The sequence below is a fragment of the Thalassophryne amazonica genome, chromosome 2 (assembly GCF_902500255.1).
Source record: "Thalassophryne amazonica chromosome 2, fThaAma1.1, whole genome shotgun sequence".
Lineage (NCBI taxonomy): Eukaryota > Metazoa > Chordata > Actinopteri > Batrachoidiformes > Batrachoididae > Thalassophryne > Thalassophryne amazonica.
The window spans coordinates 159,738,422-159,764,958 of NC_047104.1; the positions used below are offsets into that span (position 1 = coordinate 159,738,422).

At 42.7% G+C, this 26,537-nt stretch overlaps 1 protein-coding gene across 1 annotated transcript in view; it reads left to right on the forward strand.

Moving 5' to 3' along the window:
* Positions 1–26,157, forward strand: part of LOC117501377 (zinc finger protein 260-like) — a 51,024-nt gene extending 24,867 nt beyond the window's left edge. The window contains exon 3 of the mRNA XM_034160242.1: positions 25,089–26,157. Within this exon, the coding sequence (XP_034016133.1) occupies positions 25,089–25,686 (598 nt within the window). The 3' untranslated portion in view covers positions 25,687–26,157. The remainder of the gene's footprint in view (positions 1–25,088) is intronic.
* Positions 26,158–26,537: the final 380 nt, after the last annotated feature.

Below are 26,537 nucleotides of genomic sequence, written 5' to 3' on the forward strand. Positions count from 1 at the left end.
TGGGTTGTATTGAATTTGGCATTTCAATTACTGTTATAGCTCCTGTGAGCATCACAGGAGCACAAAGGCCTTTCCAATTAGGGGACAGCGATGACAGGAGTTTCCTTCTTTGTCCGCATATCCAAAAGATGTCAGCTAAGGGTACCGTTCCCTTAGCTAAATTTGGAGTAGATACCCATGAAGCATGGGTGAGATTCAGTCCAATTACAGACCCCCCTGTGGCCGGTACTATTTGTTCACACTGTATGTCTGCTGCTGGCAGGGTGTGACAGACGGTAATGTTCCATGCTGTTTTGGCCGGTTTGTATTCTTGCTGCTTTTGCATACACTGTATGTGGTGTTTTGACTGGGTCGTCCCTACCTGCCAATCGCTTATGTATTGTGCTACTAAGCCTTTAGCTATACAGAATGGGTGTATCATCCCTTTCTCTATTTTAATCATAGGTGGAACGGTTCCTTCTGTACTTAGAGGCACTGGACAAAGTTTACTGTCGGCAGCATATTTTTCATCACCTACTGCCATTTTCATAACACATTGTGTATAGCACTCTGCTTGGTCTGAGTTATGTTGGGGGCTCCTATAACAGTTGTTGATATCAGGTAGGGGTTTAGCCTGAGGTATCACACCTTTCCGGTGACAGGCTATGCAAGGCTTTTCACTGATCTGCCTAGCCGAAAATTTCAACCATTGGTAAAATAAATTTGTCTTCAACCCTTGTGTACGGGCTAGGTCTGTACTGGGATCCCATCTCCCTAAGTGACTGCTTGTTTCTAGGCTTCTAATTGTCCTCTTTTTCCTTGGTTTGATTTTTACCCATTTTGTGGCTTCATGTACTGTAACAGTTACGTCTTGCTTGGTTTCCCTGCATCCTCTTTTATCACAAATTACCTCTATGTTGAGTGTTCCCTCCTCTTCACATTTGATGCTAATGGCTTCGCCTAATATGTAATCCCCCAGCTTTCCCTGTATTCCTATGTTCTTGTAGGCTTTTGATTTAATGTATACCAAATTATATGTTTTTCCTGTGTTTAGAATGCCTTGTTTAGCTGCTATTGCGGCCATGGCCACGGCACAGTCCGTTGTATGTTTTGGACGTCTATGTTCTCCCATACTAACCACCAGTAGTATTGTCAATCCCTTAAATAATTCCTTAATCATTGTTCTGGTGACTGTTGAGATGTACTACTAGATGTGCTACTGAGTGAGCCGTCACTAGATGAGCTGTCACTAGGGATGTGTGGTGTATCTGTGCTTTGTCTGGGTTGTACTTCCTGCGGTTCTTCTGTCGGTAAATCTACTGAGTTGCTGTCCGAGTCTGATGTCTCCTGTGGCCTGTCTATCTGTCGGTCTGTATTTCTGTCTGTCTGTTGGCCTGCGTCTCCAGTTGTTTCTGAGTCTGCATCTGAGTCTGTCGCTGCTCTATCTGGCAGGGATCCACTACTCTCTGAAGCTGTGCGTCGTCTTTGTTCAATCAGTCTCTGTGAGCGCCTTGGCCGGTGTTCGCCTGGCTGCAGGGAGGCGTGGCCTTCCCTCTGTGCTTCTTCTGGCTGCAGGGAGGCGTGGCCGTCCCTCGGTGCTGCTGTAGGGTCTCTGGCTTCTCTTGCTTCCCCCCTTGGCCCGGCGGCTCTGCCAAGACGAGCTTGCCGAGGCCGCAGGGGCGCTGGGCCACCAACCCTACAGCAGTGGTCTAAATGAAACCAAGTGTCCTTACCGTCTACTTTGACTGCTGTACGTGAGGCAAGAATAACTTTAAAAGGACCTTCTCGGCGGGGCCTGTCCCACTTCTTTTTGAACACTTTGACGTAAACCAGATCACCAGGCTGGATGCTCTGATTTTCGAGTGGAATCTCTGCTTCTCTGTCTTCTGTAGCACCTTTGACCTGCAAAAAGATAGTTTTGTGTATTTGGGTTAACTGTCTCAGATAATTATGCCATTCGTCTTGTAGCTGCTCCAGCGATGGTCCTTCGTAGGGTCCTCTCAGGTATGGAATAGGCATCGGCCTACCTGTAAGAGCTTCAAATGGTGTCAAATGGGTTAGTCGGTTAGTTTGTGAGCGCATTGACAATAAAGCAAGCGGCAACGCATCCAGCCAGGTTAGTTTGCCATTGCTGTCTGCTATGATTTTTGCTAGTTTGTTCTTTAAAATGCCATTAGCCCGTTCCACCGCCCCATTTGATTGAGGGTGATAAACACACCCAAACTTCTGTTTGATACCCAATTGTTTGAATGTTTCTTGTGTAACCTTGGCTACAAAAGCCCTACCGTTGTCAGATGAGATAGTATCTGCAATGCCAAATCTTGGAAAGACATCTCAGCACAAGAATTTGGCTACCGTTTTATGGTCTTGATTTGCAGAGGCTACTGCCTCAATCCATCGGCTGAATCTGCATATCACTACCAAAACATATCTCATTCGTTTAACTCGGTTTTCAGCTCCCATGTCTATGAAATCCATCATAAGATGTCTGAATGGCCCATCAGGGACCGGAATGTGGGCTAAAGGGGCTGTGAATGATTTCCGGACATTGTACTGTGCACATACCTCACACTCATTCAACAAACGGTCCACTGTAGCTGCCATATATGGTGACCATATATGGCCATATATATGGTGTGGAGTACCATCTAACGGTGTGGTCAATTTGGTGGCGGGATTCACCGTGTGACAACGTTGTATTGTTATTTCTGGAGCGGACAACACAACTTCATATCCAGTGCGTCTAGCTTGTGTTAAGACAAAACGTTGACTGGTTAGCAGGGCATGTAACTGATGCGACGTGTACAACGTTACTGCATGTCCCATGATTATGGATGATGCTTTTTGAAATGCAAAGGCAGCTGCTGCTAGACCCTGATAGCATGGTGGCAATCCTGTTTCAATGTTGTCAAGCTTTGTACTATAATAGGCCAATGGTTGTTTTCCTTCATTTGTGTCCTGCATTAGTACAGCACAAGCATATCCAGCTTTTTCAGTAACATACAAATGGAAAGGTTTCCCATAATCTGGGTTACCTAACGCGGGAGCAGATTGCATGTCTGTTTTTAGGGCCTCAAAAGCTCCCGTTGCCTCATCTGTCCAGACGAGGAGAGCTGCATTGCTTGTTTGCCCCACTGCTCTAATCATGGCACGCAAAGGTGCAGTTTTTATAGCATAATCACAAATCCACGGCCGACTGTACCCTGCCATCCCAAGGAATGAAAGCATCTGTCCCACTGTTTGGGGTTTGGGAGCCTTGATTATAGCCTCCACTTGGCTTGGGGCTATACATCGCGTGGTCCTACACAACTGTCTTCCCAAGTATTCTACTTGTTGTTTGCAGAACTGCAATTTGTCCTTACTTACTTTATGACCTCCATCTGCCAATGCATGCAATACAATTAATGAATCTTTTTCACACTGTTCTTGAGTCTCTGATGCAATAAGGAGATCATCCATATATTGTACCAATGTACTGGGTATATAAAGGTGTTGTAAATCTTCAGCCAGGACTTTGTTAAAGATGGCTGGGGACAGGTTCAGTCCCTGAGGTAGCCGTGTATACGTTAGCTGTTGTCCCAGAAATGTGAATGCAAACAAATGTTGTGAGTCTGGGTGCACAGGCACACTGAAATAGGCTGAACACAGATCGATTACTGTGTACCATTTTGCTCCAGCAGGGATGCTTGATAGTATAGTATGCGGATCAGGTACTATAGGTGCATCCATTTCTATTATTGTATTGATAGGACGCAGATCATGTACCAGCCGATACTCTTTGGTATTGTTTTTAGGGATAGGGTAGATAGGAGTATTGCATGGGCTTGCAGTTTTTATTAAAACTCCAGCTGCCATTAGTCCCTTAATTACTGGTTTTATGCCTTCAATAGCCTGAGGTTTTAATGGATACTGCCTTTGGTGAGGCAGTTTTGCTCCCGGTTTTACTTTTATTTTTACTGGTAAGGCTGTTTTTACTAGTCCTACATCTGTTTTGCTTTTGGACCACACCACTGGTGGTATTTGCTCTAACAATTTCTCTCGTTGGGCCGATAACACCATCTGTCCCTCTGGTCTAGGATTGAGCTCCACTTTTTGAGCTATAGCCTCATCATTTACTTTTAAGTTAATTCGTACAAACTGCTGGTCTTTTGACAGATGTACTTGTGGACTTTCCATGTTTTGCCATTCTTCAACTTCTGAGGCTGTCTTTATCATTGGGCCTAGGTCATGGGATTCGTACTTTTCTGAGACTAAAAGGGTCACATGAGGCGTGGCATTCGGCACTTGATACCATTGTTGTTCAGCTGAAGTTAGCTTGACAGAAGCTGCGGCCCCTTGGGGGCCTAAATAAATTTCTGTGGTGGTTATGTGAAACAGCCGTTGATTCATCAATACATCCCAGCAGCATGCATAGTCAGTTTGTTCTTGTTTGGCATCGAACATCAGGGTGACATGTAAAGGTAAACTAGGTGTATATACTGCTTCATAGTGTTGTTCTGCCCAGGGCTTCCATTTTTCCCATTCCAGTTGGAGATTTGAATTTTCTGGTTGTAACTTCAGCCAGTATACCATGGGTTGCACAGGTCGGACCTTGTTTTCCATGTCCATAAGCACCATAATGTTGGCGAGTGCTTCTTCAGGAAAGTGTATTTGCAGTCCTTGATGGGTACACACTATCTGGGTTTGTAGCTTACATAAAATGTCTCTTCCCAGCAAATTCACAGGTGTATTTTGTGAGTATAACAGGGGTGCTTCAATTGTTTTTCCTGCAATCGTTACAGGAAGTGGGCGTGTAAAAGGTATTATTTGAGTCTTCCCAGAGAAGCCGATGGTCTTAATTACAGACCCAGAGAGGGGGAGATGAGCGCCCATTTTCCCTATGCAAGAGTATGTTGCCCCTGTATCCACCATGAAAGGGAAATCTCTGTTTTGTATATTAACAGTGACGGTTGGCTCTTCCTTAGGTATCATCGAAATAGCCAATGCCACCGTTTCCCCCTCTGTCTTCTCTAGGCCCCCCTATTGCCAATAGGCAGAGGGTCCAACCCAAGGTCGGGCCGGACAATTTCTCATTCGATGTCCAGGTTGTCCACAGCTCCAACACTCATTAGAGGGTTGATCCCCTATTGGGGGTGTTGATCCCAATAGGCGGTCCCGCTTGACTGTTCCTGGGAGCTGAGTTTTGGAAGCTGCTTCCAAATGAAGGTTGGCGAGATCCTCTTCGCCACCCTCCTCTTTGACCTTGAAAGTTCCGTGACTCTCCTCTCCACCCATGACTGTAGGTGGGTCCATTTCCGGGTGTGCCAGTGCTATGGTAGTGATAGTGATGCTCCACTGGTGCCGAGACTTCTCCTGCAGCAGTGCTCCCTGCTGCTCCCTGGGGGCTCTGTGTGGCTGTTACCACAGGTGCCTGTATGGTGGCAGCAGTGTTTGCCGTAGGGCCCGTGCTTGCCGGCTCAGAAGGAACAGGGGTCATCATTGGTGCCTGGGTCTTTGTTTTTTCTTTCTTGCCTTTGGTTAGTTCTCCCAACTGCATCTGCACCAATTTTTTCGTCAGGGATTTTGCTGCATCTTCTTTTTGTTTTTCTTTCTTATAGATTTCAAGATGGTGACAAATATGCTCAGAGTATAAAGCCCAATTCATTTTCGATAGTCCCACGACTCCATCTAGGGCTTTCTGAACCTCATCTGGTAGAGCCTTTTTTACAGTTATTTTAAACAGGATTTCAGTTGCTGGAGAATGGTTCCATGCATTTCCTGTTTCCTCCGCCCATCTCTTCTGGAATCGGTGCAGGAACTTCTTTGGGCACTCTTCAGGTGTCCACTCCTCATCATCCAATTTAGAGGGATCCAAGACCTCAGGGTACTTTCTTCTCAGTCCTTCCCACATGGAGTTTCTATAGCGATTAAAGGGGACTTCATCATGTTGATTAGTGCCCATCATCTGTGTTAGTCCAACCTTTCCTGCTAATTCTTCAGTGTCATGTTTTCCCATTACATGCATTAGCAAGGCTTTTATGTCACCTAAAGACAAGGTTACCCCTGCAGTGCCTTCTTCTAAGGCAGTTATCCATCTCCCAGCTCCTTGGGTGATGTCTGGCAGCCTGTTGGCCAGCCCCACCATGTCTGTCCAGCTCCATGGGGTATACACATGATGACCATTCCTGACCACCAGTGGGCATATGAGGTCTTCGTCCTCCTCTTCTTCTGTGGGGGCTCCATACTGTCTTCCAGATTGAGTGCGACTGACTGGTTCCAGGCAGTCTATCCAGTTGGTTATATCCTGTTCTAAAGCCGCTATGTCTTTGGCTACACATTGTTGTCTTTGCCTGAGTCGGGCCTCTTTTGCACTCTCAATGATGATCTCACCAGAAATTTTTCGGGTGGGTGGCTCTATAATGTGATTCCCTTGATTGGGCGTCGATTGTTGTAATATTCTTCTTTCCTCGGCGTCCCTATGTCTTTGTATTCTTTCCTTCGCTAGCCGAAGTTGCTCAGCTAGTTCTTCATTATCTCTTCTGGCCAGATCCAGTGTGTCACAGAAGCTCTTGTGCCACTCTTCGGAGCCTCTATAGCCTGTGAAGGTCCAGTCGGCTGACTTATGGTGGGAGGGGACGGTTTTCAGTGGACCTCGATGTGCAGGCGGAGCCTTCAGGTCTCTCTCTTTATCCTCGTCTGCCTCCGTGTCACTGTTATTTGTGGCCCCCCCTGCTGGTCGTGGTGAGCGACCACTTACTTTCGGACTTGGAGACCTTGTATGATCCATTTGACAGACTGAGGACCTGTCTCCTTGTGGCTCTCGAGCTTTTAGTGTCAGTGTGAATTTGCCCTCCACATCCATGCCTTGGTCCTCTTCACGAGTTCCTAATACAAATTGTCCAGCTGTCCTTCCCTTATCATGACGTTTATATGGGGGTGGCTCTGCTTCCCAGCTCGGTGCACTGGCTTTAGTCTCTTTGGATCTTTCCTCTGTCATTTTTTCTCTTTTCTGCTGTAGCCTCTGTGCTTCCTGCTTGAACAAGGCCAAAACTTCTTTTTCTTCAGTGCGTTTTTTGTTGTTATTTACGTTCTTCTGCTGATCTTTAATTTCTTTTTTCTGTATTTCTACCGCAACTGCTTCACACATCACCGGATCAAATGATCCCTCCAAAGGCCATTGCCTGCCCCCATGTGACCTTTTGTGCCACTTTCTCATACATTGGTTGGCCTTAATGCGTTTTCCTGGATATTTTCTTAGTACTAAGTCTAGCGGGGTACTTTCCCGACCTTGACCTTGAGAGTTACCCATGTAACCCTGACAAACGCTATGTGAGGTGTTTCTATGGTGTTCTGGTAGTCCCTCAGGGGCTGTCCTGATCCAGACCAATAACTTGCCGGCTGTAACACCTGTTTTGTATTTTAAACCCTTAAAAGGATTAAATTTCCAACTGTTATGCCCGTCTTCTTTTTCTTTAACTAAATATGAAAATTTACCTGTTTCCCACCGAACCTTCCTTGGGACCACAGTCAGAGTCAACCTAGGAAACAGTTCTTCACCTGGATTGGTTGGTAGTGTTATTAAATGATTTAATGGTATGCTAATTTCTTTATTAGGATCAGCACAAAGCAGCTCCAGCCACGGGGTTAAACCCTGATGCCACAGACGTCTTATCAGCAGCTCCCAATTAATTAGAGGGAATTGTTCTTTCTTTTGCTTCAGATTGATTACCTTAGTAATCTGCCATAATTTCTGATTGATCTCTTGTTCGTCCTGCCAATGTTCTGCTCCTACCCTGTCAAAATAGGTCCTTTCCAGCCAAAAATGTGTCCTGATTCCCTGGGTTTCGATGTCTCCGTCAGTCAAGTAATGTTCTGGGAGTATTATTTCATTATCACTTAAGTCTCCCATCAATGACTGTCCCAAGCATTGATCAGTCTGTCAGCTTTTTCACTATAATCTAAGCTTTAACTCTTTTGATTTATAACCAATTTTATTTCTTTACTCCTCTTACAACCCTAACACTTCCTAATGTCTTTGCTCCCGACATTCTATTTTCCTTCTAATTTTTTAACTTTCTGCTTCTTGTCTTTTTCTGCTATGTTTGTTTATTAGTTTTCTTTCTTTGAAATATCTACCTTCTCTGTATTTACATAGCAGTCTCTTCTCCTGTCTTTTTCTTCACTGTCTCTGTTTCACACTTTCCTCTCTGCCTGTCATGCACCTCCCAAGTCCTTCTGTTGGGTCTAAACACCTCCTCCTTCTCGTACTCTTTACATTAATCTTGTATGTCAGCCAGCCTGCAAGCCCTCACAGCTTTGCCTGCAACTCCCCGATTACTCTCCGCTCTCCCACACACCAATCTTCAAAAGCTTTATACACAAAAATTATTAAAAACAACTTTCTATATATCTCTATCTAGACTTCTGCCACCCTTTACTCCACGGCTTTAAACAACCTTTTTATTCACTTAACACCAATGTGTTCTGTTTAAGTATGTATCTCTTCTTCACGTTAGACAGCTTCTCCGGCGCTGCCAGCAACTCATATATTATTTATTTATTTATTTTTTTCTTAACAAGCTACTCTTTGAGCGTACAATATTTCATTTACTTCTACGCCTTACCGCGCCTCGCGTGCGTATCCTGTGCTTAATATATTTTTTTTTCACAAGCTCCTCTCTGAGCATACAATACTTCATTTATTTCTACGCCTTACCGTGCCTCGCGTGCGTATCCTGTGCCTTTCTGCACTTTCTTCTACTTTTTTTTCACTTACTGAGCTCCTCGTGAGCTTAATGTGCCTTTGCACCGAAAATACTCTCTTTTTCTTTTCTTATAAAAAACTCATATTACTGTATACTTAATTACTTATTCTTCTCCCACGCCCCACAAGCGTGTATTTGGTGCCTTACTGCACTATTTTCTGCTTCATTAATTCTCATGTATTCTGCACTAACTCTTCATTCATTTTATTTATTATTTTTTTTTTATATAGTTTTTCTCTTTTCTTAAAAAATGGCGTCCTTTATTGAGCTCTTTTACTTACTGTCAGCTGTGCTACTTTGTACTTTTCTCTTTAAATCTCTTTATCACGTACGGTATTTCTACTGCGCCCCCTCAGGCGCTTATCTTGTGCTTCCTCTGCACGTATTCTCTGTTAAACTCTTTTTCTCACTTATTTCACTTCAGTCTCTGTTAAACTCTTTAAATAACCTTGTATTACCTTGTATCTATTTGTCAGTATACTCCCCTAAATTAACCCCTACAGCGCATGCTATCAGCCGGCACGTTAGTAACGAATTTCAACACCAATTATTCCCCAAGCATCCAGGTTAGTTCTCCACGCACTCTTTTCCGCACCAGAGTTCATGAACATTCCTGACCTTTCTCTCACACAGACATTCTTTTTCCCGGGAACACACACACCTTCTGAGCATTTTATCTACAAGGCCTGATAATTTTCAATCTTATCTTTTTTTGTCTTTTATCAATTTTCTTAGTCCAGGTTCTTTTGGGTAAGAGGCAGTTAAAAAATATCACCTGTCAACTTGGGCGGAAATCCCGACTCACTCCTCCAGATCATGCAGAAGTTATAAAAGGTTTCTGCTTACCTTTTAGTCGTGATCACTGTTATTTACGGTCTGGAGGGATGAGCTGGACTGCCCCAGGCTGCCGGAATGCCCCTGGACCCTCCTGAAGCTGGCTTGCCAAGTTCTGTTGTGGGTCGTCTTTAGTCTTCTCAGGATGTCGTCTTTTAGATAACACAAACTAATTGCAAGTGATATGCTAGAAAAGGACACAACACTTTAGAATAATTCAGCCTTAAGCAAGATAAAATGCACAGAGTTTTTAAGTTTATTTAAGCCTTCGACACAGAGCTTAGACAAACTGAGTCCTCTAGAGAGACTGAATATGTGACAACCGCGCTCATCTATTTATTGGAGACCCGCGGGCATCGCTCCTCCTTCGACTTTTTTATTTATTTCATTCCCAAGACATGGTTTTCTATTGGAAGCGTCCTCTAGTGAACCCTAAGCAGGTGTTAGGCCATTATTTCAATGTGACAAACGCTCCCATTAAAACGTGAAGGATTTACAACTGATTTTTTTTAAAAGACCTTCAGCCACAGGTGCAGCTGGCCTGAGGCCCCCCGCACGTGGCCTCAGCCACAGGTGCAGCTGGCCCGAGGCCCCTCGCACGTGGCCTGCGGGAAAGCACCTAAAAGGCCTTGGAAAGCCCCTGACAGACTGAATGACTAATAGAGCCCTTTTTTTTGGGTTGAACACCTGCTAGTTCAGCCAGAGGACATACAGTTCAGATCAGGACACTTGATAGTTCATCATAGTTCAAATAAGGACCTAAAAATTCTTCTACAGTATATGTTCTCTAGCGCCACCATAAGGCCAAACTTTTCAATTAGAAATAATTTATCTTGAAATGTTTTTATCCAAATCTTCTAAAATTTACTGACAGCATTAATAATGTTAATGAAGAGTATAAACCCTATTGGATTTGGTGATGGTGTGACCTTTCCTGCAGCGCCACCATCAGGTCAAACTTTCAGTTTTAGAGTTAGAGTATCTTGAAAATCTTTCATCTGAATCTTTTCTAATTTGGGGTACGCATTCATGACTCTCACAGAATGAACCATACTGATTGATGTTGGTACCCCCACCTTCCTCTCATAAACAAATTTACTTAATTTATTTCCTTTTGGTAACATATTTGTGGTTAATGATAAAGCCAGCACGGTGGCTTAGTGGTTAGCACTGTTGCCTCACAGCGAGAAGGTCGTGGGTTAAATTCCCATGTGGAGTTTACATGTTCTCCCCGTGTTTGCGTGGGTTTCCTCCAGGTGTTCCAGTTTCCTCCCACATCCAAAGACATGCAGGTTAGGTGGATTGGACTCTTTAAATTGTCTGTAGGTGTGTGGGTGTGTCTGTGTTGGTTTGTCTGTTTGTGGCCCTGCGACAGACTGGCGTCCTGTCCTGGGTGTACCCCGCCTCACGCCCTATGACTGCTGGGATAGGCTCCAGCTCCCCGCAACCCTTAATTGGACTAAGCGGTAGAAGATGAATGAATGAATGAATGAAAAGATAAAGCCTCACTCCTCCCCCTCCTCTTTTGTTATCTGGGCTTGGGACCGACAAAGGCAGCGTTTGTTTGTTTTTGTTTTTTGCTTTTTGGTGTGTGTGTGTGTGTGTGTGTGTGTGTGTGTGTGTGTGTGTGTGTGTGTGTGTGTGTGTGTGTGTGTGTGTGTGTGTGTGTGTGTGAGGGGGTTTACATGTTAGAAAATTCACCCATTTGTGAAACAGAAAATCAACAAGTCAGATAGAACATGGAACAGTTCCACAGTCAAACTTCTAGTCTGCCCTACTTAATGTGTGCAGACAGTGTGCACGTGCTCCTTGCAGACGTTTCTTGCACAGTGAACAGGTCATGCTGGTCTTCGAATCATTTTGTTCATTTGAATGGCCCTTCATGTTTGTAACGATGTACATGAGTGATATCAATGAGATTCTGAAGAGCATTTTAATATGTCTCCGTCATGATTATTATTACTGTGTAGAATGTTGTAGGCTGTTAGGTAAAGTAGTCCGGTGAGCTATCCCACAACGCTAAGATAGCAGCGATGTCACTCCAACGAGAGCGCCACGCCGAGCAGGGTGGATCTGTGACAAAATCGGCACGTGGAGGATTAGACAAAATACTGGTCCAGGTTCTGAGATCTGCCACGGAACAGCAAGTGCATCACCCGTATTTTCACTACACAGAGTCAAGTCTGGGAGCACGTCCTGGGTACTGATGGGACTCAAACGAGCGGTTATCAGATCAGCATCACTCTCTTGTTTGGAAATTTTGGCCATGTGGTCATTTTTTTCTGTGCACGATCGGGTGCACAGGTGACTCAGTGCGGGGGGGGCTCCGGCTGGGGGAGGGGGGGCATGTTTAATCTGGCTGCAGCAGATGGTTACTTTCAACCATCTAATGGTCTGTATGGTGGGTGCCATGATCCGGGACCTGTGTCAGTTCTGCAGTGTGCAGATGCAGAGACCAGCACACGCTGCCAGATTGATCAAAGCATGTGTTAAGGATCTGGGAGCTGAAGGTCTGAGGTGGGAGACGGTCATGTGTGTGTGTGTGGGGGGGGGGGGGTATGGCTCATCATCAATAAGTTTTATTGACACTTTGATGCGCCACTGATTTAGACTCAAATCCATTTGGTGGCGGTAAAGCGCCAATAGATTTTCCAAGAAGAAGGAGGAAGAGGAGAGTGGGGCGGGACATCGAGTCGTCTCCTCCTGGTCCTGGTCTCTGTGAGCGAGTCTCCAGCAGGAGGCCGTGCAGCTGTGGTGCAGGTTGTTCCATGTCACCAGCAGGGGGCAGTGTCGCCTTTTCTTTGACGGTGTGACGCACGCGCGGTGAGTCGCGTTTCTTTGTTCACGTCGCTGATTTCATTCATTATTTGCGCACTTGATCAGACGCTGTTTGTTATTCGTCCACTTTGTAGTTTTACATGGTGACGTCAGAATGTCGCTTTGATGTTGTTTTTGTTTTGGAGGCTGCCCCGCCCCCCTGCTAGCCGTTAGCTTTTCTTCTGTTCCATTAACAGAGGAGCCGTTGGGCAGTAACGGCTCGTCAGCGGCCACAGACACCGTAACGCTCCAAACGGACCGCTTTTTAGCCGTTAATTCCGCCGTGGGTCGCTGTGTGCCGGACCGGACTGGGCGATCCATGTTCACATCTGAGACAAGTAAGAAGTGTGACGTCACTGATAAAAACCAGTTTGGGCGGTGTGACGTCACTGAGCGACCGATCACTGACAAAACCGTTTATTGATGTCTTGATTTTCATGATGGAAAATGATTTGACTTCTGTTTGAGTGCATGAACAGACAATATTTCATGTTTCGTGTGTTTAACTTCATTTCATTTGTTAATAAACATCCTGATTTAAGGCTTGAAACACATTTCTGAAAAATGTTGGGATGGGAGCAATTAAATGATCACTTTTACAGCCACTTTTCTTCTAACAAGTCAGGGAATGGATACATGAGCAATAGGTGGCTTGCACTGACATCACAGATTTCCCACAATCCTCTGATTCGCTAGTGTCCACCATGTTTAATGTGCAGTAGTGTTCAGAGTAATAGTAGTGCTATGTGACTAAAAAGATTAATCCAGGTTTTGAGTATATGTCTTATTGTTACATGGGAAACAAGGTACCAGTAGATTCAGTAGATTCTCACAAATCCAACAGGACCAAGCATTCATGATATGCACACTCTTAAGGCTATGAAATTGGGCTATTAGTAAAAAAAAAGTAGAAAAGGGGGTGTTCACAATAATAGTAGTGTGGCATTCAGTCAGTGAGTTCGTCAGTTTTGTGGAACAAACAGGTGTGAATCAGGTGTCCCCTATTTAAGGATGAAGCCAGCACCTGTTGAACATGCTTTTCTCTTTGAAAGCCTGAGGAAAATGGGACGTTCAAGACATTGTTCAGAAGAACAGCATAGTTTGATTAAAAAGTTGATTGGAGAGGGGAAAACTTATACGCAGGTGCAAAAAATTATAGGCTGTTCAACTACAATGATCTCCAATGCTTTAAAATGGACAAAAAAAAAAACAGAGACGCGTGGAAGAAAATGGAAAACAACCATCAAAATGGATAGAAGAATAACCAGAATAGCAAAGGCTCACCCATTGATCAGCTCCAGGATGATCAAAGACAGTCTGGAGTTACCTGTAAGTGCTGTGACAGAAGACGCCTGTGTGAAGCTAATTTATTTGCAAGAATCCCCCGCAAAGTCCCTCTGTTAAATAAAAGACATGTGCAGAAGAGGTTACAATTTGCCAAAGAACACATCAACTGGCCTAAAGAGAAATGGAGGAATATTTTGTGGACTGATGAGAGTAAAATTGTTCTTTTTGGGTCCAAGGGCTGCAGACAGTTTGTGAGATGACCCCCAAACTCTGAATCCAAGCCACAGTTCACAGTGAAGACAGTGAAGCATGGTGGTGCAAGCGTCATGATATGGGCATGTTTCTCCTACTATGGTGTTGGACCTATATATCGCATACCAGGTATCATGGATCAGTTTGGATATGTCAGAATACTTGAAGAGGTCATGTTGCCTTATGCTGAAGAGGACATGCCCTTGAAATGGGTGTTTCAACAAGACAATGACCCCAAGCACACTAGTAAACCAGCAAAATCTTGGTTCCAATCCAACAAAATTAATGCCTCACAGATGTGAAGAAATCATGAAAAACTGTGGTTATACAACTAAATACTAGTTTAGTGATTCACAGGATTGTTAAAAAAGCAGTTTGAACATAATAGTTTTGAGTTTGTAGCATCAACAGCAGATGCTACTATTATTGTGAACACCCCCTTTTCTACTTTTTTTTTTTTACTAATAGCCCAATTTCATAGCCTTAAGAGTGTGCATATCATGAATGCTTGGTCTTGTTGGATTTGTGAGAATCTACTGAATCTACTGGTACCTTGTTTCCCATGTAACAATAAGAAATATACTCAAAACCTGGATTAATCTTTTTAGTCACACAGCACTACTATTATTATGAACACTACTGCACAACAAGGCGCTGGTAACCATTGAGCAAAAATGGTTGAAAACAGGTCAGAGTGGAGTGTTTACTGTCAGTCTCTCACGTGTACTGACATTTGATGAAGCAGAACGTCCAGACAGGGTGTTCATTGGATGTCTGTGTTATCCTGTGACAGTTTACATCCCACCGCCTCTTCAGTGTTTCAAGTGCCTGAAATTTGGGCACATTGCGGCCATCTGTAAGGAGAAGCAGCGCTGCAGTAAATGTAGTGGTGAACATGAATATGGGCAGTGTGACACAGAGGCTAAACTGAAGTGCAGCAGCTGTGGAGGTGACCACAGCTCAGCGTACCGAGGGTGTGAGGTGAGCAAGAGGATGCAGGAGGTGCAGAGAGTCCGAGTGACTCAGGGTCTGTCTTATACAGAGGCTGCAAAAAGGTCAGTCCTACAAAGGTGGTGCCAGCACCGGTACTGGTGCCGACAGCTGGGAAACGAGGTGTTGAGTGTAAAAACTGTGATAAATGTACTGACCAAACACTGGTTGTGGATAAAAATGCTTTTGTTCTATTCATGGCAGAAGTTATTAACTGTTCAGTGCAGAGTACAAGCCAGACTGAAAGAATTAAAATTATAGTCAGAGCAGCTGAGACGTACTTGGATATAAGAGGTTTTCTTTGGGTAACAGTGAGGGATATTTTAAATGACGACATCCAGCAATCTCAATCTCACACATGGGTTGGTTCAGCCTGATGGTGTACATTTTATTGCAGTGGAATGCGAGGAGTCTAATTGCAAATGAACTGGAATTTAAAAAGTATATAGAGAATTTAAATGTTCTCCCAAATGTCATATGTGTTCAAGAAATGTGGTTGATACCAAAGCTGGAGTTTACAATTAAAGGATACGCAGCGGTGAGATTGGATAGGAAAGAGGGTAAAGGGGGGGGTCATCACCTTCAACCAAAGGGGACTTCAGTACAGGAAAGTGGAGAAAGGGGACGACTTGGAGTTTGTTACCGTGGAGGTGTGGCTAACCAGAGGGAATCTGACCATTATAAACTTTTACAATCCATGTAGGAGACTAGAGTTGGAGCAGCTGGAGAAGATGTGGAAGGAAGTTCGAGGGAAGGTTGTCTGGTGTGATTTTAATGCCCACAGCACAGTGTGGGGAGAGAGGGATGATGGTAATGGGAGAACCTTAGAAGAGTTTATTGAAGACAAAGAGCTCATCTGTATGAATGATGGAACGGGTACGAAGGTGGATATAGTAAGGGGTGCTGAATCAGCTATTGACCTCACTATAGTAACGAAAGATGTTATTAAGTGTGAGTGGGACATACTGAGGGAGAGTACTGTTGGGAGTGACCATTATCCAACTGAAACTCAGATAAGAGTCCAGTTTGTATGTGATTCTGGGCTGAGAGGGAAAAAGTGGATTATAAACAAGTCGGACTGGGATAAGTTTAAGGCGGTCAGTGAAGAATTGTTCCTAAGGGTTGATACAAGTCTGGATATTGATAATTTAAGCACAGCGATCAGCTGCGGTAACTGCGGGCAGCTGTGTTGGCAATCCCAAAAACTAGGCCTAAAAGACTGAAATAGAGCATTTAGACTTTTGAAAAGGGCACACAACTTCCAAAACCTGATTGACCATAAGAAATCCCAGGCAATGGTGCAGAAAACTGTTAAGAATGCTAAAAAGGAGTATTGGAGGAAGTTCTGTAACTCGATCGTCCAAACGACCCCAGTGGGGAAAATCTGGGGAATGATCAGGAAAATGAAGGGGAATGGAAAAGTGTATGGGTACCCAGTGCTGAGGGATGGCCAGAAAGTGATCACTGACAGTAGAGAGAAGGTAGAAGTTATTGCAAGAACACTCACTAAAGTTCATAGTACAGATAATTTAAACCAGGAAGGAAAAAGGAGTAGAGAGGGCACTGTTAGGTCTTATCGGTTTGAGTTTGGGGGTGGAGGTGGGGCAGATGATGCTCTTAATGTGGATTTCTCCAGATCTGAGCTCAGTACAGCTCTAAGGAAATTAGGAAACACCCCAGCAGGAAAGGATGGACTCTGCTACTGTATGTTGAGAAACTTGAGTGGTAAAGGTAGGGATGTGGTGCTAAGCCTGTATAATAAAATTTGGGAGGCAGGAGTGATTCAGGTCGAGTGGAAGACAGCTGTTATTATTCCCATCAAGAAGCCTGGTAAAGATCCTACAAACTCGTGTAATTATAGGCCACATGCACTGACATCTCATATGGGGAAGACTATGGAGAAAATGATAAATGACAGACTGACATACTGGACTGAAAGCAACAGTAAACTGGAGAGTTACCAAAGCAGGTTCAGAAAAGGCAGAGGGTCAATGGATCTGCTTCTTCGTTTAGAGGATGACATTAAAAAGGTACAAGTTAACAGACAATCTGTGATAGGTTTTTTCCTCGATATAGAAAAAAGCATATGACATGTTGTGGAAGGAAGGTCTTCTAAATTAAACCAGTTGGGCATTAAGGGGCAAATGTTTCAGTGGGTGAAGGCATTTCTGTCTGATAGATCAATAACAGTGAAGGCAGATGGGATCTTGAGTAACTGCTATCAAGTAGACAACAGTACTCCACAGGGGAGTGTTATCCGTCCATTAACTTTAACTAGTAATGACTTCATGACTTTCTTTGCTAACAAAATTTTAACTATTAGAGAAAAAATTACTCATAACCAATCCAAAGACGTATCGTTATCTTTGGCTGCTTTCAGTGATGCCGGTATTTGGTTAGACTCTTTCTCTCCGATTGTTCTGTCTGAGTTATTTTCATTAGTTACTTCACCCAAACCATCAACATGTCTATTAGACCCCATTCCTACCAGGCTGCTCAAGGAAGCCCTACCATTATTTAATGCTTCGATCTTAAATATGATCAATCTATCTTTGTTAGTTGGCTATGTACCACAGGCTTTTAAGGTGGCAGCAATTAAACCATTACTTAAAAAGCCATCAGTTGACCCAGCTATCTTAGCTAATTATAGGCCAATCTCCAACCTTCCTTTTCTCTCAAAAATTCTTGAAAGGGTAGTTGTAAAACAGCTAACTGATCATCTGCAGAGGAATGGTCTATTTGAAGAGTTTCAGTCAGGTTTTAGAATTCATCATAGTACAGAAACAGCATTAGTGAAGGTTACAAATGATCTTCTTATGGCCTCGGACAGTGGACTCATCTCTGTGCTTGTTCTGTTAGACCTCAGTGCTGCTTTTGATACTGATAGCAGAAGACTGCCCCTCCCTGAGCCTGGTTGTGCTGGAGGTTTCTTCCTGTTAAAAGGGAGTTTTGCTTCCCACTGTAGCCAAGTGCTTGCTCACAGGGGGTCGTTTTGACCGTTGGGGTTTTACATAATTATTGTATGGCCTTGCCTTACAATATAAAGCGCCTTGGGGCAACTGTTTGTTGTGATTTGGCGCTATATAAACAAATTGATTGATTGATTACTGTTTTCTATTATGGTGAACAGAATGTTTGTTGACATTCAAAGCTATGCTAGTGTGGCACTGTTTGCAGATGATGGGGCGATCTGGAAAAGGGGGAGAAATGTACCTTACATTATGAATACGATGCCAGGGTTCTAGCTAGTGCAGACTTGTGTTACGGCCCGTTACACTATAATTTTGGGCCGTTACGATTTTCAATACAGTGTCTGTAATCAACCATTTCTGCAGCGCGACTCCAGTTTGAAGCATGAATCCAAGCAATGCTTCGATTCAATGGCTTGTGGTTCTTTGATTCGCTGCTCTTCAGAAGCAGTCGAGAAACGTGAATCATCCTCCGTTCTGTTGGCACAGCTCCAAACGCTGCGCGGCTCTCTGCCGAGACACAGTCCACTCGGAATTAATAACTTCAGAACGAATCGCTGCTTTAAATAAAATGACACCTCTTACAAACGTTGCAATACAGACAATAAACAACAATCGACTAAAACATTTTTTCCTCCCAAAATGAGACGTCCTGCATTCTTTATAAACCTGACCTGCAGCACATCTGCAAGAGCTCAGCTCATAGGTATGGAAAGACATTCATGCCAATAATAATGTCTGAAAGGAAATGCTTTTGACAAAAACTAACAGATTTTATTTCTGTTTATGTCCAGAGATCAAGGATCCACCATGTAGAGTTTATTATGTCCAGAGTTTAAGGATCCAGTGACCAATTTCATATTTATTTACTTTAAGACTCAATAAAATGTTGTTCAATTTCAATTTAATCAGCTTATAAAGCGCCAAATTACAACAAAAGCCATCTCAAGGTGCCTCACACAGAACAGTTTAACATAAAAAATAAATAAATAAAAATAAAAAAAATTCAAATATCTAATTAAAAACAGAAGTAAAAGAATAAAACATAACAAAAATAAAAACTACTCATAAAAAGAATTAAAAATAGGTTTTAAGTCTTGACTTAAAAATGTCCACAGACTCCGACTGCCTCACTGAGGGCCATGTACTGGCTAACCCAGAATGAGATTGCCCACTCAACAACTTCCCCAGCCTTGTGGACATGATAAAGGGACTTGGGCTGTCGTACCTGGCGTTTCCCCTTTGGGTACCCCTGGAAAGACGTGCGGACGGATTGCAGCGTCGGCTCGCAGCCACCGCGACGCTCCGCCACAGGAAAAACACCTCCGTTGGAAGCCTTAAGGACAAGTTGGAACATGTGCAGCTGTTAAACAATTTCTCATATACTCACTCCACTGAAAGCCATCAAAAGTGCGGCGGCACAGGAAAAACACCTCCGTGTTGATAACCATTTGTAAAATCCAGGCGGCTTTTGATGGCTTTCAGTGGAGTGAGTATATGAGAAATTGTTTAACAGCTGGACATGTTCCAACTTGTCCTTAAGGCTTCCAACAGAGGTGTTTTTCCTGTGGCGGAGCGTCGCGGCGGCTGTGAGCTGACGCTGCAATCCGCCCGCACGTCTTTCATTAAAAAAATCTCCTTTAACAGTGGAATATCCGGATAAAATGCTGAAACCGACTTCTTCTGAAACTTCTCTGTTCTCTCACAGAGCCTGAAATGTGGAGGTTTTCAGCTTGAAACAGGCTGACGACGGCGCCTGAGAGCGCTGAGCGTCGTCTCACTCTGTGGGAAGTCCTTAAAGCGACAGAATCACCTCAAAATCTCTCATTAGCCGTTAAAATTTTCACTGAAAACCAGCTGAATTTTTCAAACCGTGTCCACTTCGATGTGTCTCACAGGTTTAGAAAAAATTTTGATCAAACAAAGTGCCAGTCTCTCAGCAACTTCTCAGACAAAGGAATTCCGACGAGGGGCTGGACGACTCCTCCCACAAGGAGTGCTCACAGGCGAATGACGTCACCGACAGGCGTGGAAAAACTCACGCATGCGCACGAGGGTTCAAGCATGTCTGACGTAAAAACATATGAATGAAATCCATATAGTTTTTGAAAAAAATAAAAAGGACCTATACTTTATTGACAGACCTCGTACATCTAGTTTAATACATTTTTTAAATAATTTAAGCGACCTTGATTCTTTGATTTCTTTATTGAGGTTGTTCCATAATTTTACACCATTCACTGCAATACTCCGTTCCTTTATCTTGGTTCTGAATCTTGGTTTTTAATTCCTCCTGTCACTAAGGTCATTAGGCAATGACCCAATGCAGCCATTATTGGATTGTTTGAGTGAGATTAAATTATGGATGAGCGCTAATCTATTAAATCTTAATGAATCCAAGACGGAGAAACACTTCCACAGCCTGCTCTGCTGATATCCTGGGCCCCCTGAGTTCCAACATTCAGGAACCGCTGTGTAATTTTTGACAGCTATTTTAAATTTGATAAGCAGATCAGTGCTGTTGTTTCTTTTCCATCTTTTTTCATCAAGCCCAAATCCTGTTTTTCTAGGATTGACCTTGAAAAGGTTACCTACGCAGATAACATTCTGATCATTGGTGACTTTAACATTCATATATATAAGCATTCTGATCCCTTCTGCATGCATTAGGATTTCAGTAATGCATTCAGGACTCGACACACATTAGTGGAAATACCTTGGATTTGGTTCTCGCACGTGGTGTTGCTGTCACGAATATTGTCACGAATATTGAATCATGCCATGTTTTGTGGGACAACAACCTTATATATCACTACGGCGATGCACCAACTCCTCAACTAAGACTGAACTCGAAGCTAGACTGCCTGATGTCTTAGCTTCACATCTGATAAATACCCAGTCAGTAGACAGACTTATGGAAAGTTTAAACTCAGTGCTCAAAACTACACTCGACATGATTGTGCCACCTTTGTTAAAATTGCGCTCACCCAAATCACAGTCACCTTGGTTCAGTGATTAACTGCGTGACCTCAAGCATAAGGCAAGAGGTCTAAAACCCCAATTCCAATGAAGTTGAGATGTTGTGTAAAATGAAAATAAAAACAGAATACAATTATTTGCAAATCTTCAACCTATATTCAACTGAATACACCACAAAGACAAGATATTTAATGTTCAAACTGATAAACTTTGTTTTTGTGCAAATATTTGCTCATTTTGAAATGGATGCCTGCAACACATTTCTAAAAAGCTGGGACAGTGGTATGTTTCCCACCGTGTTACATCACCTTTCCTTCTAACAACACTCAATAAGCGTTTGGGAACTGAGGACACTAATTGTTGAAGCTTTGTAGGTGGAATTCTTTCCCATTCTTGTTTGATGTACGACTTCAGTTGTTCAACAGTCCGGGGTCTCTGTTGTCGTATTTTGTGCTTCATAATGCGCCACACATTTTCAATGGGCGACAGGTCTGGACTTTGCACTGGTAACAATCTGGATGGTCTTTTTCCTCTTTTGTCCAGAGGATATGACGTCCATGATTTCCAAAAACAATATGAAATGTGGACTCAACAGACCACAGCACCCTTTTCCACTTTGCATCTGTCCATTTCAAATGAGCTCTGGTCCAGAGAAGGCTGCAGTGTTTCTGAATGTTGTTGATGTATGTCTTTTGCTTTGCATGATAGTTTTAACTTGCACTTGTAGATGTAGCGACGAACTTTGTTAACTGACAATGGTTTTCTGAAGTGTTCCTGAGCCCACGCGGTAAAATCCTTTACACAATGATGTCAGTTTTTAATGCAGTTCTGCCTGAGGGATCGAAGGTCACGGGCACTCAATGTTGGTTTTCGGCCTTGCCGCTTACGTGTAGAAAGTTCTCCAGATTCTCTGAATCTTCTGATTATATTATGGACTGTAGATGATGGAATCCCTAAATTCCTTGCAACTGAACATTGAGAAACATTGTTCTTAAACTCTTGGACTATTTTTTTCACACAGTTGTTCACAAAGTGGTAATCCTCGCCCCATCTTTGCTTGTGAAGGGCTGAGCCTTTTGTGGATCATGACACTCTCCTGTTTCCAAACAGGTGTTCTTTGAGCATTCATCAACTTTCCCAGTCTTTTGTTACCCCATCCCAGCTTTTTTGAAACTTGTTGCAGGCATCCATTTCAAAATGAGCAAATATTTGCACAAAAACAATAAAGTTTATCACTTTGAACATTAAATATCTTGTCTTTGTGGTGTATTCAGTTAAATGTAGGTTGAAGCGGATTTGCAAATCATTGCATTCTGTTTTTATTTACATTTTACACAACGTCCCAACTTTGGGGTTGTCGAACGGAAATGGGGTAGTTCAAAATCAGAATTATTCCACCTTGCGTGGCATGATGCTATCTTAGACTATAAGCATGCATTACTGGCTACAAAGTGGACCTACTACTCTGATTTGATCAACAAAAATAAGCATAACTCAAAGTTCTTGTTCAACACGGTGGCAACACTTATTCATGGACAACCACCTGTAGTTTGCTCTCACCTTACAGCACCAGATTTCCTGGACTTTGAGAAGAAAATAGAAGACATCAGGTTAAACATATCCCAGCATGCCTTAATCCAGCCACGACACCCTACTATTGAGGTGGGCGCCATTACTGAGGTATTACCTAGATTTACAGAATTTGATAGTATCTCTCTCGATATGCTGACTAAACTCATAAGGTCAACAAAAAGCACAACCTGTTTATTTGATCCTATACCAACAAAACTGTTTAAGGACCTGTGGTCCACTCTTGGGCCGACTGTGCTGGAAATTATTAATCTTTCTTCTTCTGGATCTGTTCCTAAATGTTTCAGATCTGCAGTGATTAAACCATTACTTAAGAAACCTAATCTTGACCCTAGTGTACTGAAAACTATCGGCCAGTATGGTTCTTGTGCTGTTAGATCTCAGTGCTGCATTTGATACCGTGGATCATCATATTCTACTTGATAGGCTGGAAAATAATTTTGGGATTACTAGGAGTGTCCTTGCATGGTTGACGTCACACTTGACCAGTTGTTCTCACTGTGTTCTGTACAGTAACACTGCCTCTAACCTTAGTGACATGAAATTTGTGGTTCCACAGGGATCCGTCTTAGGCCCCCTGCTTTTCTCCTTTTATGTAGCACCCCTTGGGCACATATTGCGGTGCTTTAGGATTACCTTTCATTGCTGTGCTGATGATACTCAAGTATACATTCCGATAACTGCTGGTCATCTCATCCACATAAAATTCTTAGAAGATTGCCTTGCATCAGTGAGAAGCTGAATGTCTAGAAACTTCCTACTTTTAAATTCTGATAAGAGTGAAATGATGGTTCTTGGTCCAGTGAGACATCGGCATCAATTTGACCAGTTAACGCTCAGACTTGGCTCGTGTGTCATACATCACACGGATAGAGTGAGGAACCTTGGGGTAATTTTTGATCCTACGTTGTCTTTGACCTCCACATTAGAAATATTACTAGGACTGCTTTCTTCCACTTGTGAAATATAGTGATGATTCGTCCCATCCTGTCTATGGCTGATGCTGAGACCCTGATCCATGCACTCATCTCTTCTAGGTTGGACTACTGCAATGTTCCATTTTCTGGTTTACCACAGTCCAGCATTGGGGCTCTCCAATTGGTTCAAAATGCTGCTGCCAGACTTTTGACATGAAGCAGAAAATTTGACCACATTACACCCATTTTGGCGTCTCTTCACTGGCTTCATGTCCCCGTGAGATCAGATTTTAAGGTTCTGCTACTAGTCTATAAAATTGTTCATGGACTGGCACCTCCCTACCTAGCTGACCTAATTAAACCTTACGTACCGGCCTGGGCTTTGTGTTTTCAGGGTCCAGGACTACTTTGTGTCCCTAGGGTGAATAAGAAGTCTGCGGGTCAGAGAGCTTTCTCTTATCGTGCCCCTGTTCTGTGGAAAGATCTCCCTGCATCAATAAAACAGTCAGAGCCTTAAGGTCTTCTGACCAACTGTTGCTGGAGGTGCCTAAAACCAGATTGAAGACTAGAGGTGACAAGACCTTTGCAGCGGCTGCCCCCAGGCTTTGGAACAGTCTCCTCTTCAATATTAGGTCGTCCCTGAAGACTTTTAAATCCTCTTTAAAAACCTACTTTTTTCTCCGGCATTCCCGAAATGAGCATTTGCATCTTTATTTTTATTTATTTTTTATTCCTTATTGTATCTTATTCATTTTAATGCTTGCTGCAGTTTTATTTATTATTAACTTATTTACTTATGGTTGAACGTAGCTTGGTGCCCACTTTTCTTTTTTGTGCAGCACTTTGATCAACCACTGTTTTAAATGTGCTTTAGAAATAATGGTTGAGTTGAGCTGAATTGTAAACAGTTAATTTGCATTAATAAAAAAATGTATATTCATTCAAGATTTGAAGGATTTTCTTAAAAACATATTTCATGTTTTCAGCCTTGTAGCCAAATTTACTTTTACAAAATGTTATAGACAAATATGTCTCACATTCAAAATGCTGACATTGTTTTGAAGATTTTTATGCGTAACACATGGCATTATAATAAAAGAAAGTACCTTAAAATTGGAATTACTGAAAGTATGATAAAATCAAGAAAATGTTCTCATGTAGGAAATATGTAATTGTTGATTTGTGTTTCTTTTAATGAATGATTGTATGGCCTTCATGTAATTACTAATTTACTTGTTTTCAGGGATGCAGCAGATATCAGTGAGTGAAAGAAACATCATTGAACAGCAAGACTGGAATTGTAGGGTGGACAAGGAGGACAAAGAGGCCTCAAACATTAAAGAGGAAGAGGAGGAATTCTGGACAAGTCAGGATGAACAGCAGCTTCTTCAGCTGGAGCCGACTCGTGTCACAACTGTCCCTTTCACCGTTGTCACTGTGAAGAATGAATATGATGAAGAAAAACTGCTTTATCAAAGCCAGTCTGATGAAATTAGGGATGCAGTGCCTCCAACCAGCAGTTCAGCTCAGCAGAAAACACTGAAAACAGACGATGATGGACCACAACCAGTCAGCGACTTGGGTCCATGCAGTTGTTTAGAATTGGATACGGAAACAGTCAGTAATGAATGGAAGCAGACCAGGGAAGCTAATTCCGGTTTAAACTCTAATATTTCTGTTGGTGAGATTCACATAAACTATTTGGAGCAAAATAAAACCATTCAAAAAACTGAGAAACCATTTAGTTGCCCTGAGTGTGGTAAACGTTGCACACAAAAGGTCAATTTGAACACGCATATGAGAATTCATACAGGAGAGAAACCATTTGGCTGCTCTGAGTGTGGTAAAAGGTTTGGGAATAAGTGCAGCCTGGAAACACACATGAGAATTCACACAGGGGAAAAGCCATTTGGCTGCTCTGAGTGTGGTAAAAGATTTAGACAAAGGAGCAATTTAATTGACCACAGGAGAATTCACACAGGAGAGAAGCCATTTTGCTGTGCTGAATGTGGTAAGATTTTTGGACACAAAGGCAGTCTGAATATACATATGACAATGCATAGAGGAGAAAAACCATTTGGCTGTCCTGAGTGTGGTAAAGGATTTGGACAAAAGGGTGATCTCACTGTGCATCTGAGAATTCATACAGGAGAGAAACCATTTGGCTGCTGTGTTTGTGGTATAAGATTTGTACGAAAAGGTCACCTCTGTACGCACATGAGAATTCACACAGGAGAGAAACCATTTGGCTGCTCTACATGTGGTAAAAGTTTCGGACAAAAGGGCCATCTGGACAAACACATGAGAATTCATACAGAAACCACATAATTCACAACTTATAAATGAACAATATGCCAAACAGTCTAGTTTGAAGCAGCCATTAAGGTATGGCTGACAAATGAATCACATTCTCTGAAATGGTATTATATGGTATTATTATAATAAATGTATTATTGGGCAACTGCATGTGCAGTAATGTTTCCCTCATGGAAATTTTGCATGAGGCACTGAGATGTGATGTTCATTACAAAAAAAAAAAAATCAGAATGTCCATCCATTTATTAAACCCACTTATTCCAGTGAAGGGTAAAATCAGTATGTGACAGTGAAATGGAAAACTGTGTGGAATACCTTATTAAGTATCTGGTGTTGACAGAACAAGTAGATGTATTAACATGACTTTATTATAAGAATACTCCAAGTATGTGTTTGCATATGCACTCACACATGCATTCTGATGCTACATGAGGTAGTATCTTCATACTGTTAACAAAACCAAGGAATAAAGGTTTAGCATCAGTAATTTCCAACTATGAGTAATGTATTTGAATCAATCAATTTTATTTATATAGCGCCAAATCACAACAAACAGTTGCCCCAAGGTGCTTTATATTGTAAGGCAAGGCCATACAATAATTACAGAAAAACCCCAACGGTCAAAACGACCCCCTGTGAGCAAGCACTTGGCTACAGTGGGAAGGAAAAACTCCCTTTTAACAGGAAAAAGCAAAAAGAGAACACTCAGTGCATCATGGGAACCCCCCAGCAGTCTACGTCTATAGCAGCATAACTAAGGGATGGTTCAGGGTCACCTGATCCAGCCCTAACTATAAGCTTTAGCAAAAAGGAAAGTTTTAAACCTAATCTTAAAAGTAGAGAGGGTGTCTGTCTCCCTGATC